This window comes from Aphelocoma coerulescens (assembly GCF_041296385.1).
Source record: "Aphelocoma coerulescens isolate FSJ_1873_10779 chromosome Z unlocalized genomic scaffold, UR_Acoe_1.0 ChrZ, whole genome shotgun sequence".
In the NCBI taxonomy this organism is placed as follows: domain Eukaryota; kingdom Metazoa; phylum Chordata; class Aves; order Passeriformes; family Corvidae; genus Aphelocoma; species Aphelocoma coerulescens.
Genome location: NW_027184085.1, coordinates 27,371,795 through 27,388,339, shown reverse-complemented (window position 1 = coordinate 27,388,339; position 16,545 = coordinate 27,371,795). Strand labels below are relative to the sequence as shown.

Below are 16,545 nucleotides of genomic sequence, written 5' to 3'. Positions count from 1 at the left end.
CTACAGCTTGTTAATTGATCTGAGTTTTACCCTATAAAATCAATGGCTTCTTGAAGTACTACAATTATACTTATGTACAGCATAGTCATAGTCATTAGAATAAATGGTTTTTCTTTTATGAAGTTGTTATAAAAGAATAACTTGTTTGTATAAGATGGGCTAATCAGTAGACTTCTAATTTTAACATAGGTGCTCTTGAATTATTTTGCTTTTTGAAGGTCATTTTTTTGAAAGCTTAAAACTGAAAGAGTACATTTATATTATATTTTAGGAAGAAATTCATTATTGTGAGGGTGGTGAGGCACAGGAACAGGTTGGCCAGAGAAGTTGTAGGTCCCTCATCCCTGGAAGTGTTCAAGCCAAGGCTGGATGGGGCACTGAGCAACTTGTTCTAGCAGTTGTCCCTACTCATAGCAGGGGGGTTGGAATGAAGTGATCTTTAAGATCCCTTCCAACCCAAACCATTCTATAATTCTATCATTTTTGTGATTAATTTCTTATTAGAAAAATTAGTTTTTAGCTTCCATATTTTTATGCTTTCTCCACTCTTTACTTTTTCCTAGAGAAATGTGATATTTTTATCAAGGCACTTGTAAGATGTATTGGTGTATTTTATTTTTTTATTTTTTCTGTAATATTTTCTAAAAATATATCCTTAAGAGTATAAATATTTTTACACTTGCAACAATGTTTTGTATGCATGCTAAAGGTCTGTAAACATAAAGGCAACACTATTTATACAAGCATAAATTAATGTTCAGTGGTCAATCTGGATAATCTGAAATCAAAGTGGATCATCTGAAAAGCACTGGTTCACTTTGTATAAAGGGATGGAATACAAATAAAAAGTTTCCTGGATTGAGACATTTTCTAAAATGAATTTGTGGGAGAGATAAATCGCAGTCATGGTATAGCGGGGTGGTTCATCCTCTTTATCAAACTTTAATTTCTTAATCTTAATTTTAATATTGATGGCTTATAGGTAATGTGATTTATACTTTATTCTTTGAACTTGTAATTCTTTTTTGCAGTAATCCAAAAGACAGATGTGCTTAAGTGATACAAATTTTGTATATTTTTTCTTTTTTTTTGAGGATGTTACTGATTTATAAGAAAGGCATGCCAATTATGATCAGAATTCTGTCATTTTTCCTATCTGTGCTTTTGTAAACATATTGCTGCATAATATATAATAAAATTTAGTTGTGTTATTCTGACACTGGTGAAAAATGGCCTGTTTCTTCTCAAGTGAATAAAATTAACAGGTAATTAATAGGTAGCAAAATGATGGAAATTTTTGTGTTAGCTTTAGAAATGTTTGATATCTCCGCTACAGAATTATTACTTTTGCAAGTATGCAAGAACTGCAAACTAGCATGTTATGCATCAGAAGCTTTAGATGTTGCATAGTGGGATATGCAGCAGCTGAAACTAATGAGATTAATTGATCCTGACTGATAGAATTTTAAAAAGCCTGTCCTTCTGATAGTCGTAAATATTTAAGTCTAATTGAAATCAAGTGCATATAAAAATGCTGGTGTCAAATAGAATGGACCTTTTACTTTTCCTTAGGTTACAGTATACTATGAGAACATGATGATGAAAATCTTGTTTTCTGTTCCTATAAACATAGATTTCTCCACAGATGCAGTACTTGATTAAGTATAGAAGTACTGTGCCACATGGTTATTGGTTTCCCATATGTATTACATCCTATTTTGACAAGCTTACAGTATTTCTAGTGCTTCATACATTTACTCATGGCAGAAAGGTAAAAATATATTTCAGAAATCATTTTTGCATCAATTTTTGCATCACCATTAGCGAGGCAGAGCAGACTGGTACTTCCCTGCATGTCTTTGCTGTTGCTCTGTAGGTTGGGCTGGTACTAGGAGATACCTCAGGGTCAGTTGCTAATATCCAAAGAAGCCTGGAGCTGAGATAGGGATGGTTTGGTTAGCAGAGGTCTCGGGAACCTCACAGTGACCGTTTTGCTCTTGGTGGGCTACAGGGAGGAGAATCAGCTGGTGCTGTGTTAACCAGACAGGTGCTGCATTCTCAGCTGGTTGGTCCCTTTCGGTCTCAGTGTGCCATCTGCAAAATCTACGACATGCTCTCCTAATTCAGCCACGTGCAGGGAGGATAGGTACATTTTTACACTCTAAATAGTTTGAACCCTGCAGCAACACCTACTCTGAGAAGCCAGGCCCTGTGGAGCTACCCAGCCATAGCAAGCTGGAGGTCTCTGCATGCCCTTTTAATCTTCTGTTCGGTGTTTGCTGTTGCAGTTTACTGTGTGTGCTTTCCTTTCAAATAATTTCTTTTTCTTTTCTAGTTTGAGGGTTGCAAGAAAGCCTTTTCCAGACTAGAAAATCTCAAGATTCACTTAAGGAGCCATACAGGTGAAAAGCCGTACCTTTGCCAGCACCCTGGCTGCCAGAAAGCTTTCAGCAACTCCAGTGACCGCGCCAAGCACCAGAGGACACACCTGGACACTGTAAGGACACAGAAGTCCCATTGCAGTCCCCTGTACAATAGACCATCTGATCCTTTTCTCCAGCTTGGTGACAGCAGGTAGCCCATAAGAGATAGGTCTGATGAGGCTGTTGAAGCTGCTTCAAAAGTGACCCAGTAATCTAAGCATGCAAGAAGATGGACCAAACTAGTTGATGAGAAGACCACAGTTCCGTGGTCTTTGCTGCAGGTGGAGGCAGTAGCTTTCTCCCACTTAGTTGATATTTAGGGAAACTGAAGCCATCTGCGATAATAAGTGCTTTTCTTTGACAAAAACTTAAGGCTAGGACATGTACCAGAAAGTCAAGAGAGGTAGAATAATTTTGTTAATCTAAAAATTTTCATGCTAACAGATTGTTGCTTTTAAATTTGAGTCACAGCTGAGATCTCTTTGAAAAACTCTGTTTCAGAACAAAAGATCATGTTTTCTCAGAGACAGTTTCCAAAGGGCAGGAGTTCAGAAATACAATTAAAACAACGTCATTTGAATTAAATGGGTGTTTAAAAAATAAATTATCAATTTTTAATAGTTGATACTGTAGCTGGCAAGTTAATTATTTGTACAAGGTGTTTTCAGAAATGCTTTGTGAAACATAAGTGCATAAATTGCAAAATAGTTAATTTCAGGAAACAGTTTGACCTAATGTTCATTTAATACTTTGTATTGTGAACCTACAAATCTTCAGGGAAGACAGACAGATTAGAACACGCAAGATGAGGTATTTATATGAGTTAGATTTATTGGGCTTTAAGAAAACTATAAAGATATGACAGGACTGGTATTTTTCTAAAATGAAGTGTTATTAAAAAATGTGAGCTGAAGCAGTTGGTTGGTACTTCACATTAAAATGCTTTTTTTTTTTTTTTTTTTTTTGTATGTTATACTTTTGAAACTTCAATACTTGGTTTGGTTTTTGCTTGCCTTCTTTGTAATATAGTAAACTAACACTTTTTCTTGTTCTCTTTTTCTGAAGCAGATTCTTCTATAATCCTAAACAGTCTTTCTGGGCCTTTACTGCAGTTTCTTTACCTGATTCACTAAAGACTGTAATTTCTGATTAAGTCAAAGATTGCTCTGAGGGTGGAAGAATTGTAAGTATATCCAGCAATATTCATTGTACTGATTAGAAAAAAAAGGTAACAATGAAAGGTGCTGTAATGAAAGCTTTCCTTTTGTTTGTCTTCCTTAAAAGCTTTACTTCATCCTTTCCCCCTCTAACAAATTGCTAGCACTCTGCTTGTAATAATGTACATTTTTGTTCTGTAGTAATGTGGTTTGCAGCATCCCAAGGCTCAAAAAGGATTATCCTGAGTTAAAATAATCTGTGATGAAACAGCAGCTTTATCCTTTCTCTTTTTGATTTAGAAACCTTATGCATGTCAGATTCCAGGATGTACTAAGAGGTACACAGATCCAAGTTCCCTGAGAAAGCATGTGAAAGCCCATTCTTCCAAAGATCAACAAGTCAGGAAAAAGGTAATTTTTCTACTGTCTTGACTGGTGTAAAGCGTATGTGAAGAAATCAGTGTTATAGTATTAGATGTTTCAATGCATCTTCAAGTACTTGGGTTGATTTCAGACTGTGAATTAGAAAAACCAGCAAATTATATGTAGATGTGGTTCATATATAGATAATTTCAACTTTGACTTAATGAGGCTGCCTGATTTGAAGATTTATGTTTTTTGATGTGATGGTTAATCACTAAGTGTACATAACAAGGCAAATAAAAATAATTTTTGCCAACAGAAATGCTTGGTTTCAAATTCTGCCACTTGGTAAATACACAATATTACAAAATACTGGCCAGTCTCAGATGGAAGGATGAGGGCAGTATGTGAGATTAGGCTCTGAATTATATTTCCATATTCCAGATACTTCCAACACCAAGATATTTCACAATGCTGATTCCCTGTGGATATCAAGTCCATGAGTCATCAACTGTTTATATGTATAAGTGCATCTCTAAAGAGCTGAGTTGTGACCTAAGGGAATGATTTTTTTTGGGGGGGGGAGCGTTTTTCATCATAGCTCATATTAATCACTGGCACTTTAGATTATTGAGGTTGAAAGTCTAAGCTTTCATTTTAAAGGAACCTGGTTCTGATAAAATGGAGACATGCATGAAGGGAGGGATAGATAAATCTTTGAGATGTCAACCCCATGTTGAACAAGTTATAGTTTAGATGTTTTAAAATTAAATGCACAGCCATTCACAGAAAGTAGCAAGAAAATTGCTTGTGCAGCACTGGAAGCGTTGAGTGGCAGTATTTAAAGCTGCAGTATAAAAACTGGAAGAGTAAGTTTTTATTCAGTGGTTTGTTGAAGCCGGACATGGCAGTAGGAACTGACCTGCAGTGTTCATGAGGGATTTCCATTAAACTTATGTGTGTCCACTCCTGTATCAGAGATTAAGTAAATGAGCATTCATTTTCACCTTAGTAAGTAGTTCTTTGGCTCCCTTGTTCCTGTGAATGCTGCCCAGAGGCAGGACTGCCAAATGAGGTCTGTGAGCCTTGTCCTGCCTGTCCCAGAAGTGCAACTTGGCCATCCAGACACCGTCTCCTACAAGCATGGTCAGCACATTGCGTTCTGAGAAGCTGTGTGATGCCTCAATTAAAATTGGCATAATGGACCTTAATATAGTAATTAAAGTCTGCTCTAGTGTTACTGTCATTGAAGGTGAAATAACATGTTACTGATTCTTTTTTTTTCTCATGTTGCACTATTATGTCAGATTTTCCTTCTTGCATTTCAATCACTATTTGATTTTGCTCATTTTTAATTTCCTCTTTGTGCCAAACAGTTTAAACTTGGCCCTTTTTACTCCTCACTTCACTGTGAGCACACTCTAGACTTAAAATTATCCATTTTTTTCATCCCTCTTTGATAAGGATTTATTTATGCTCACTGGTCACTTGGGATATATTAATATATATAAGGAGAAATATGCCAAACTTCTACAAAAACAAAAGAAAAATTGAGGCTTCTATCAAGCGAAATACTTAAAACACAGATAAAGTTTGCATAATGTTTACAAGGTACAACATAGTTTGTTGCTGGACCTCTGAGAAGTTATAATTACTAACTAACATTATACTTTGGTATTTGAAATATTTTCTGACAGTAATAATAACAAAAAATAAGAACAGAAAACCTTTTATTGAAGAATTAAGGTTATTTATGAATTTAATTAAAAGTGAAAATTGGCTTAATGACAAAAAGGTAATTACGAAAATGTGAATTCATCAAAAATAACCATAAAAATTCCAAGGTGATAAAGACACAGTGCACTAATACTTCCAGCTGTAGGGATCTATTCTGTTACAAAGAATGAAACCCTTTGCTGTCACACCCCGTTAGTCATGGATTCCTTTAATATATCGTGCCTGACTGGTTTTAATCCTCCTTTTCACCTCCCCCTGCATACCAAGTGACATTGTTGTGGCGTCTTAGGTTGCTGGCTCTCCAAGACTGTACCTGCAAATGTGTCTTTGATGTTGCACAGACTTAAATAGCAGGATGAAGTGTATTCATAGGAGTAGAATCAGCTACTTGCTGTGCTGATGTTTACATTGAGTCTTCACCCCGGATTCTGTAGATGTTTCTTCAAAGTATTTGACTCTTTCCTTGGATCCTTAAGATAGGGCCAGATTATGCAATGGGATATAGGTAAATTTCCATCTCTCAAATATTTTAAGCAACTTCTGTTGATATATGTCTATGACTTACCATATAAGGCAAAAATGCCTTTCCTGCAAATCCATAATGCAGTCACTGTTCCCCTTCTGTAGTTATTCACTAAATACATTTAACTGGGAATCTCTCCAGGTAATGAGATGAAATCCTATATACCAAGAAGATCCCAGCACAAATGCATTTAATGAAAGCAATTTAATGGATAGTACAATAAAATTTCATTTACTCTTCAAAGGAAAGCAGAGCAATGAGAGAGTAAAGATAGTCATGCCTGCTTTCATCATCTTTGTGTAATTTGAAAAATTCTTGATAAAAATGAGGGCAAACATGTACACAAAGACCATGAAAATATCTGTGAACAGATGCTGAAAATCTTTAGTAAAATATTTTAGGTATAAGTCTGTAATCTTAAATTATTTTGGTGGAATAAAAAGCAGTGTTTATTATCTTATTTTAAAAAAGAAAAATTGCTGACTCTGCCAGGATTTCGTCTTCCTATTGGGAAGATAGATGGAGTTTCTTCTAAGCCAGGAAGTCAGTGAAAGAGAGCTAGACAGTACCCAAATTGAGAGATTATAGTGATGCTGAGAGGAATGTTAATGTACAACATGCCCCTCAAGTACAATTACTTTTGAAATGTATTCTCTTTTTAATCTTGTTCTCATTTCAGCTTTGACAGGACAACTTACAAGATTTTTTCTGTAAGTTGGCTAGACAAGTAAGCTTATTTTCAGTTGGCTACACTTTTTTGATTGCAGTAAAACACAGAATGTCTTTCATCTGTGAACTGGTAGTACTGTATTCAAAATCCAGAATCCATAGCTCTTTTAGTTCATAATTCTTTTTATTGAAGTTGAAAATGAAAATGAAATTATGGAACATAGTGATACTGCAGTCAGCCAGATAGAAACATTCTAACATGGTTTTGGGTATTAGAGAGCAGGGAATCCTTACTGCAGCGTGCTGGTCGCTCAGAGGATCCTGTCTCCAATCGAGTGCCCAAGCATCAGGTAAACAGAGTGTTTATCATACAAAAATAATCATATATTCATTAGCTATTGACCCTTACTTGGTGTATATGTTTTACTTTCTTTTACATGGTCTCACCCCTTATCAGATATCCTTATAGGTTCCTTGGGGTTTGTCTTCAATGTCCCTTGTCATTTTTAGGTCACTGTTCCTTGACCCCCACTTTTGAGTAAGTGCAATATTGTTGTTTTGCACAACTTCTGCTTTTTCAGCCTTGCAGAGCTGAGCTGGCATCCTTGCTTGTGTTTTGCCTGGCTTCTGTTTGCCTAAGTTACATCCTTTATCTATTTCTCCAAGGCTGTGCTGTTCTGTTCTACTGTCCTTGATAAGAGTAAAATGTTGTTCTGTTCTATTCATATCATTCTACTCATTATCATGTCCATATCATATCATTAACACAATCCAGATCCTGTACTATTAGAACACATAACCACAGAATGGGTCAGGTTGGAAGGGATCACAATGGGTCATCTGGTCCAGCCTCCCTGTTCCGGGTCATCCCAGGGCACACGGCACTGGACTGTGTCAGACAGTTCTTGAACATCCCCAGTGAGGCAGACTCCACAGCCTCTCTGGTCAATCTGTTCTAGTGCACAATCACCCACACAGTAAAGAAGTTCTTGCTCATATTCAGGTGGAACGTCCTGTACATCAATTTCTGCCCATTGCCTCTTGTCCTGTTGCTTGGCACCACTGAGTAGAGCCTGGTCCATCCTCTGTCACCCTCCCTTCAGACACTTACAGGTATTGATGGGGTCCCCTGTGTCATCTCTTCTCAAGGTGAACAGGCCCAACTCTCTCAGCATTCTTTGTAAGAGAGACGCAGTTTGAAACTGTATAGAAGGTCAATATGCTCTTCATGAAGATCCATTTGTTGTGTAACCTAGCACTCAGCCTTGTACAAGTATGAGATCATTGTCTTTTCCATATAAGTATACCATGAAAAGTAATTTGCTATTTCTGTAGCAGTCATGCTGAAGAAATCTGTATTTGTGAATCTAAAGAAAATATTTCATTCACTTTCAAATACTGCAGTGCAGTTTCCACTGTGAAAGGAATGGAATGGACTCTCCACTGGTTTTGTGTAGATCTTGTCATGAATATCTGCAATGTGCATTGCCTTTCTTAAAAGTTTTCTCTTTTAAAAAAGTGCATTTTCAAATATATGAGAGACAATTTAAAAAGGACAAAAGATTGCTCTAATTTTGTGCAGCTGTTTGGCAAAGACAAGATCAGTTCAGTAACATTGACTTTATCATCGGAACAATGCAGTGGCTATGCTTGTAGATAGTTTTAATTTTATCCATACCAGTGAATAGCTGTTGTCATATATAATAGTTCTTTAAGTGAATGTGTCCTGCCAAAAAAACCCAAACCCCACAAAGATTTGAAAGATTGTTTCTATTTAATTAAAAGAAAGTGAAATAGATGAAGATAGCTCCATCTTTGTGAAAAAAAGGAAGAGAAAATTTAAACAGTTGACATCAACAAGATCAGCTAAAGGGAACGCAAAAGTCCAAGTCTGGACTTTGAATTGAAGGATGATTTATACCAAATAATATCTTCTTTCATCTGACCAGCCTTTGATTCCTTGGCAGTTCTAACAGTGACCAGATCACATCTTTGTTCTTTTCATTTAAATTATTTATAGGTCAGATATATTATTTAGACAAGCTTTGAGATATTGAATGCTTACCTGAAAATTGCCTCTAAAAGCTGTCTGTTCTGTAAACCTGCACCATCTTAGATCATTCAAATGGGTCTTGAGGAACCCGTACAAGGATTCAGCTGATCAGATAGGCTAACACCTCAGCAGATGCATCAGTGACACTCCTAGGTTACTATTGAGTCTTAGCTTAACACAGGAATTATGTTTATTCTTCTGGTTTTTTTCTGAGACAAAAATTTTTGTACTGTCTCTGCCAGAAATCAAGTATCATAGAGGCATAGCTTTAGAAAAGGCAGCCCAAAGGATATTTCTAAAAATTATCTAGACATTATGGAGATTTTTTTAAATTGTAGTTTATATGGTGCATGTACCAAATCACTAAGGAATGGAGGGAGTGATGAGACCAAAAGAGATAAGGGGTATGTGCATGGCTTCTAGATTGATTTATTTCTGTCCAATAATCTTCCTTTTTCACACAGATTGGTCAGCTGTAAAATGATGGCTGAACAGTCACTTTTGGGAAGTTAGCAAAAAAAAAATCCCAATGACAATGGTTGCTTCTATCATTTCTTCCTGTGACATCTGACTGGAAGGAGGTTTTTTCAGCTTTTATTTTGCTGTGCAGGAATAAAGGACAGAAGGCAATCAGAATTTCTCTGATCTTGCTGCTATTAATGCATGATCTCTTCCCCATTGCATTTATTGCTCTTCCAAAACTGATCAGCTAACAATGGTAGGAAGTTTTCATAATACTTTTCCTGATCATGATGAGAAAAATGGTGATATACTGCACTGATGAGATGAAGCAAGCAGTATGACACGTCAGCCATATCCACTCTTACTTCAGACTGTAGTAGAGGCTAGTAGTAGAGCAGACAGTCCACACTAGGTGTGGAGCATGTTGAAAACGATAGGATATAAATTGTCTGGCCAAAGCAATTACTGGTATTGCCTTGCAGAGTGGCCTCTGCTGAACTTGATGAGGATACCCATCTGAACTGAGGGGGCTTTACAGAAGCCACCTTGCTTATAAAGGTCCTGCAGGTATTCCTCTTCTCCCACTTTGCAACCCCCATTTTAGCAAAAAGGAGATACAAAATCCTCACCTTTAGAGGCAGATCTTAATAACTGAATTCTTCTGAAGCCTAGTATTTTTAAATTCCTTTTCTAACAGTTCACCTTTTCTCTCTTAGAGCCCTGTAATGTATAAGGTATATAGAATATATAATGATTTGGCTTGGAAGGAGCCTTAAAGAAGACCTAATTTCAATGCCCGTGCTGGGGGTAGGGACACCTTCCTCTAGACCAGGTTGCTAAAAGACCCATCCAGCCTGGCCTTGAACACTTCCAGGGGTGGGGCATCCACAACTTCTCTGGGCAGCCTATTCTAGTGTTTCACCACCCTCACAGTAAAGAATTTCTTCCTGACATTTAATTTAAACCTACTCTCTTTCAGTTTTAAGCCAGTCACCCGTGTCCTGTCTATACAGTTCCTGAAAAAGGGTCCCTCTCCATCTTCCCTGCAGGCCTCCTTCAGATACTGGAAGGTTGCTGTGAGGTCTCCATGCAACCTTCTCTTCTCCAGGCTGAACAGTCCCAACTTCCTCAGTCTGTTCTTGTAGGGGAGGTGCTCCAGTCCTCTGATGAACTTTGTGGCCTCCTCTGGACTCAATCCAATAGCTTCACATCCTTCCTGTGCTGGTACCTCAGAGCTGGATGCAGCACTGCAGGTGGGGTCTCAGCAGAGCAGAGCAGAGGGGCAGAATCCCCTCCCTGGCCCTGCTGCCCACGCTGCTTTGGATGCAGCCCAGGACACGTTTGGCTTCCTGGGCTGTGAGTGCACATTACCAGCTCATGTGGAGTTTTTTGTCAATCATCGCCCCCAAGTCCTTTCCCACAGGGCTGATTTCAAACACTTCTCAGCCCAACCTGAAGTTATGATATATAAACCTTTCCACCTTACAATGAAAACAAGAAATACGAAAAAGCCCAATTGCTTAAAGACATAATATTCACCTGTTGAACAAAATTTCTCTGGAACCAAGGCATACAGGTGTTTTCAAAAGGTGAACATGGAAATTTCTATAAAGTTTTGAGAGATTGTCTGGATGTCTATTTTGTGGGTTATGTCAGCAAATATATTCCCTCAGCAAAATAATACAGACCTCTTGCCTCTTACACAGCTCTACACTTCTTGATCGTTCATTTTTTAATTGCTTTACAGTACAGTAGAAACAGGCTTTTTATTGTGACTACATATTGATTTTACCCCACAACTGATGAAGCTACCAATTTGTTTAAAGATTCTAGAAAAACCGAAGTTTTATACCTGCCTTTAGATTTTGTGAATAATATGAGAAGAAAATAGTGTCTGGGGATTTTTTTAGCTGGTATCTTTTGTGTGTTAATGTCATGATGGGTTTCCAGTTTTTTCTTTCATTTCCTTTCTTTTTCAGTATTTGAACTAAGCTTTCTTTGCAACTCAAGAAACACAGTGCTTGTTGTGTTTCTTACATGAAAGAAATTTTTTTTTTTTCCAGCTCAGAAGGTTCAACTGATGAGGAAGGAGGGAGCCAAGGAGGGTTAGAGCATTACACCATTGGTGTTTCAGAACGTCATTCAGGCACTAAGCTAATTACCAGTGACAGTCTCCATTATGTGACTGTATTAATCTGGAGGAACTGCTCTGTTTGAGAATACCTTCCACATGGGGAGCGAACATACTACCATATGAGATAAGCTGCTTCTGCATCTTTCAGTTTTTGCTTGACCTTATCCTGACTCTTGGTTCAGATTTCACTGTTTAAATTGCAAAAGGGAGAGAATGGGTTGAAAGAGAAGCCAATCTATTTTCTTGCTTTGAGAGTAGTTGAAAATAAGGACATTTTCCCTCATTTGTTCTCTATGGAATCCACTTTAAAAATGTCACCGATGCAAAAAGAAGTGCATTCAGGGGCGAGGGGTCAGTGAGCAGTGCCCATGGCAACTAAGAAACTATTCTGCAGAGGAAAATGCAGTAAAGAGTAAGTGTTTTAATCCTCAACTTTAATCCCTGTACTTCCTGTCTTCAGAATGAAATATAAATCAGACACCATGGCGTTCAGCAATTTTTCCTGAAAGGGAAGTTTGCAAAAACGGATTAGGAATGGGCAGCAGTGTTTAAGGAATTTAATCATACAATTTGTTGGGAAACTTTTGAGACTAGGAATGACCAGTTCTTTTGAGTGTTGCCAGTGAGAAACAGGAAAGCAGACTCTGAAAGCAGTGTAGCTCTGGTGTGGCTGACTGCCCTGTCCCTGTGCCAGCTGCTGCAGCAGCAGTGATGTGTGCTGTGGTGGGATGCACATGCCTCTCAAGGAAGCTCCACTGTGGGGGTTATGCTTTGCCAGCACTACATTTAGAACTTTGCTCACCAGGGAGAAGGAAAAGTTGAACCCCCCCAGTGATTTTCATAGTATTCTGACTGCTGTGGCAGTTTTTATAACCAAGAGATTGTTGATTCATTTTACTTACTCGTTAACATTGTTATTCCATATGATGATTCCTTCCTGCACTTGGTTTCTGTCCTGAGTTTGTACTCTGGCAGTGTGATGTGCTGAAAAATGTGCAAGAAAGAAAGAACAAGTGCTGTCACCCACGTTATATTTACACCCATGGCAAAAAAAAAAAAAAAAAAAAAGTCCAGATCGTCTCAAAATTCTGTAAACAGCTGTCAGTGCATGCTCATAGCATATCATGTTTTTTGGGTCCAGTTTTGATATCAAACAATACCCTTTTCTCTATTTCTTTGTCTTTACTTCCCTGCCACAGCATATGCATGAACATGGTCTTGATAGAGAAGGAGTCTTTCTTTCAATGGCCTGGTTGAGAGAATCTGTGGGTGGACTTGGCAGTGGTAGGTGTATACTTGGACTTGGTGACTATACTGGTGTTTTTCAACCTAAATTATTCTATGTTTTTGTAATTCTGTGATTCTCATTAGCCTGTCACACTTCCGCCTGGGCTTTCAATGCACTGTCCAGTTCATTATGCCCCTTAAGCATCACCAGGGTCTGAGAAAGCAAGTTATAAACTGTGCACAGGATGCCAAAGAGGTTGCAAATTCAGCACCCTGACACCAGCACAAATACCCTTCAAGTCTTTAGTACTGTCCTCAATGAATGTTCCTGTTCCAGGCTGAGACGTCCTCTGCAATTTCACATTGTTGGATATGGGTGTGGGCAGCTGCATTGGCAAGTACTGATTTTGGAGTCCTCAGTACTGCTCCTGAAGCAGTGATATACTGGCCTCACTGGCAGTGCCCATTTGAGGAGGGCCTTCATCTGCCCATTTCTTTCCTCCCTGTGGTGCAGAACTCTGCCCTTTCTCTGGCACAGCTGCTTATGAGACTGCTCTGTAAGCTGAATTATGGCTTTAACAACAACAGAAACCCCAACCTGACTCAGTAATGCTCAACAGTCAATCAGAGGCAGTAGAAACTTGGAAAGTCAGCAGTGCCAGCCTAGCCAGCACTTCACATTATCATCTCACCTGATAAGGACAGTAGAGCAGAACAGCATTTTACTCTGATAAGGAGAATAGAACAGAACAGCACAGCCTTGGAGAAATAGATGAAGGATGCAGTTCAGGCAAACAGAAGCCATGCAAAACACAAGCAGGATGCCAGCTCAGCTCTGCTGACAAAGCAGAAGTTATGCAAAACAACAATATTGCACTTACTCAAAAGCAGGGATCAAGCCACATAAAAAGGACATGGGACATTGAAAACCACCAAAGAACCTATAAGGAGTTCTAATCAGGGGTGCAACTATGTCAACTAAAGTGATATATAAACAGCTAGTAAAGGGGAATAGCTAATGAATGTGTGATCAGTGTGTATGATAAACACTGTTCACCCGATGCTCAGGATGTGCAATTGGAGGAAGAATCCCCTGAGTGACCAGCACACTGCACTAAAGAATGCCTGCTCTCTAATACTCAAAACTGTGTTAGAAAGTTCCTGTCTGGCTGATATCAGTATCATGCCATGTAGCACACTAAACAGACAACTCACGGACAGTGAATGAAAATGTACAGGGATGTCCAGAGGAATCCTTACAAAAGTAAAAATCATATGCCTGAAGGCTAATCCTTTTGATCTCATGATAGTTGAATGGTAGAGTTTTTTCAGTTCTAGTCCTAGGCTCTAATCAAGATATTATTTTGAACAGAGTATTTCCATGTATGACTGTTACAGCAGGGATTACTGTAACACGCCTATATCAAACCAGGAGTCCCGTGGAAAAGAAATATATATGGACAGATTCTTGATAGATGTTTCAGAGATGTTTATTTCTCCAGCCCCATGGCCGGGGCTCTGCCGAGGAACTGCCTCCCCTCAGGGCTACATGGCAGGGGAGGGACCCCAACATATGACCTGGTACATGCATGCACTTAGGTTCTGGTGGAGATAAATACAAAATCAAATATTTAAAGTGAAGGCCAATGTTACAATAAAGGATGCTGCAGTTTAAAAAAAAAGAAAAAAAAATGAGAACCTTTCTTTCTGTATACTAACAATTGCTGACATTATCTACAGATTTTCATGGCAATTTTTGGTAATTTGTGATAGGGAGAAAAATACGTTTGTATTAAATGAAGCACCTGGTGGATAAGTTTATTTTACACAATTTTCCTCTCATTAAGTGAAAATTTGCCAAACAGATGTATTTTCAGAAAGGGAAAGCAAATAATTCTACAGTACAAGTGTTTTCTTTGTCAGGCTGCGCTTACCTGGAAAAACTGATGCTTAGCAGTATCATATAATAGCTATATCCCCAAATCACTCTGGCATGAAACAGTAGGTTTTTTCCTGCTTTTTGAATATGAACAGGTCAGCTATTAGACTGATGTTCACACAACAATCAGCTACAAGCCTCTTGGAACTGCCTGAAAAAGAAGATGAAATAGAAAGGGTCATAGGTATAATTTATATAACATTTCAGATTTGATACAATCTGATATGGGACAGGAAGAGAAATAATATGTGTGTGTGTGTGTGTGTGTGCAAACATCTGTATGGGTGCTTTCTAGTTGTGTGAAGCAAAATAATAATCAATTTTCAACAGAACTGTGGCTTTTTTGTTTATTTTAGAAAAAGGCCACTGCACTCTCTCAAACTGTACTTCCCTTCTTTAAACTAAGATTCTCAGTTGGATTTTGTTTTTCAAAGTTTCCTTTCAGATCTGGCCCAGCTGCAATTTTTCCCCTTAAAGTGGTGTTCTTGGTGGTCTGTATCATTTTAGTGATGATATAATCCAAAATATTCCTCAAATTAGAATAATACCAATCAAAAGAAAACTCTTTTCTATATATAATAAAAGTAGAATTAATTTTAGTGTTGTCAGTCTTAATTCAACCATGTTTTCCTCTTGTAGTATTGCTTTAAAATCGGAATTTCTTCTCAACTTGAAATTTGCCAAAGTTATCTAATTGTGTAGGTTCCAGGTCCTTTTGATTTTTAATGCAAGATGCTGAAAAGCATTTTTAGTCTGTTTTCCTGATTTATGCTAGAACATTAAGATGGAAACCATTTTTGTATTGAACTTAAATGTTCAATATAGTAAAACTTTGAGAGTAACAAAAGTAACTATTTCTTGCATAGAACCTGACATTACTACTGTGCAGACAGGCTAGTTTAACTTGATTTTTATTGGTTTTCTGGCCAAGGGTTTAATTGAAATAGAAATGTAAAAGCAGGGAAAAGTAGCACACTCACACACACACATGCACACACACATATGTGAAAGCTGTGGTAGACAATTAGCAGAACATTTCTTTCTAGAAGTCCTGCACAGATGACTCACTGAATACAAAAGGTACAGAGGGATCCCTTCTGTCTGCATTGCTTCTTTGCCCCAAGAAGTCTGAAGCCTCCAGAAGCAAGAATTAGGACAATTTTTATTGATTCTGTGTCATTTTCTGTTGAGAGAAAGGTTTCGTACTGTGCAAGAAAGCACTGGACCTTGAAGCTGATCTTTGTGAGTTAAAAGGTAAACTGTATCTAGCAAGGAAAACTATAATATGAGTAAATACTGTCTTACAGCATCACTTCACAGTGAACTTGTAATTTTCTAGTGGGGACATCTATGTACTCTCAATGTCATGATACTAACAGGACATAATTTTACTCTAACTGTACGAGTAAATATTAAATTCTGGCTACTCCTTCAGAAAAGCTAGTACAATATGTGGCTCTGTGTAGACAGGTTGTGCTTCACTCTCCCAATGCCAGCTTAAATTACAAACAATAAAAATGAGTAAAAACTACTGACTTTGTATTTGACAAGTATTTCTTAGTAAGCTTAATTCACAGACTATGTGAATAGCTGAAATTCCTCCTTGTCTTTATATGCAAAACAAAACCACATCTATAGAGCTATCACAGTTAGTGTAAAACAATTCCTGTCAATGAAACATAGCAGTATTTAGGGGTTTTTTGCTGGTTTTAGACATGGTAGACACATATCTAACCTGCATAAAATAAATAGATTTATCACTAATGTCTCACTTACATATGTAAATACTCTACTAGGTGCACAGCATGCATATATAATCCATTAAGCACATATTTATGTAAGCAAGATTTAAAATACT

At 37.8% G+C, this 16,545-nt stretch overlaps 1 protein-coding gene across 6 annotated transcripts in view; it reads left to right on the top strand.

Moving 5' to 3' along the window:
- GLIS3 (GLIS family zinc finger 3) overlaps window positions 1-16,545 on the top strand; it is a 163,992-nt gene that overhangs the window by 113,108 nt on the left and 34,339 nt on the right. For 5 of the 6 annotated variants that reach the window (XM_069001657.1, XM_069001656.1, XM_069001653.1 and 2 more), the window contains exons 4-5: window positions 2,336-2,497; window positions 3,881-3,991. The exons of the other annotated variant lie outside the window; for it this stretch is intronic. In XM_069001657.1, the coding sequence (XP_068857758.1) occupies window positions 2,336-2,497; window positions 3,881-3,991 (273 nt within the window). The remainder of the gene's footprint in view (window positions 1-2,335; window positions 2,498-3,880; window positions 3,992-16,545) is intronic. 6 annotated transcript variants of the gene reach the window in all.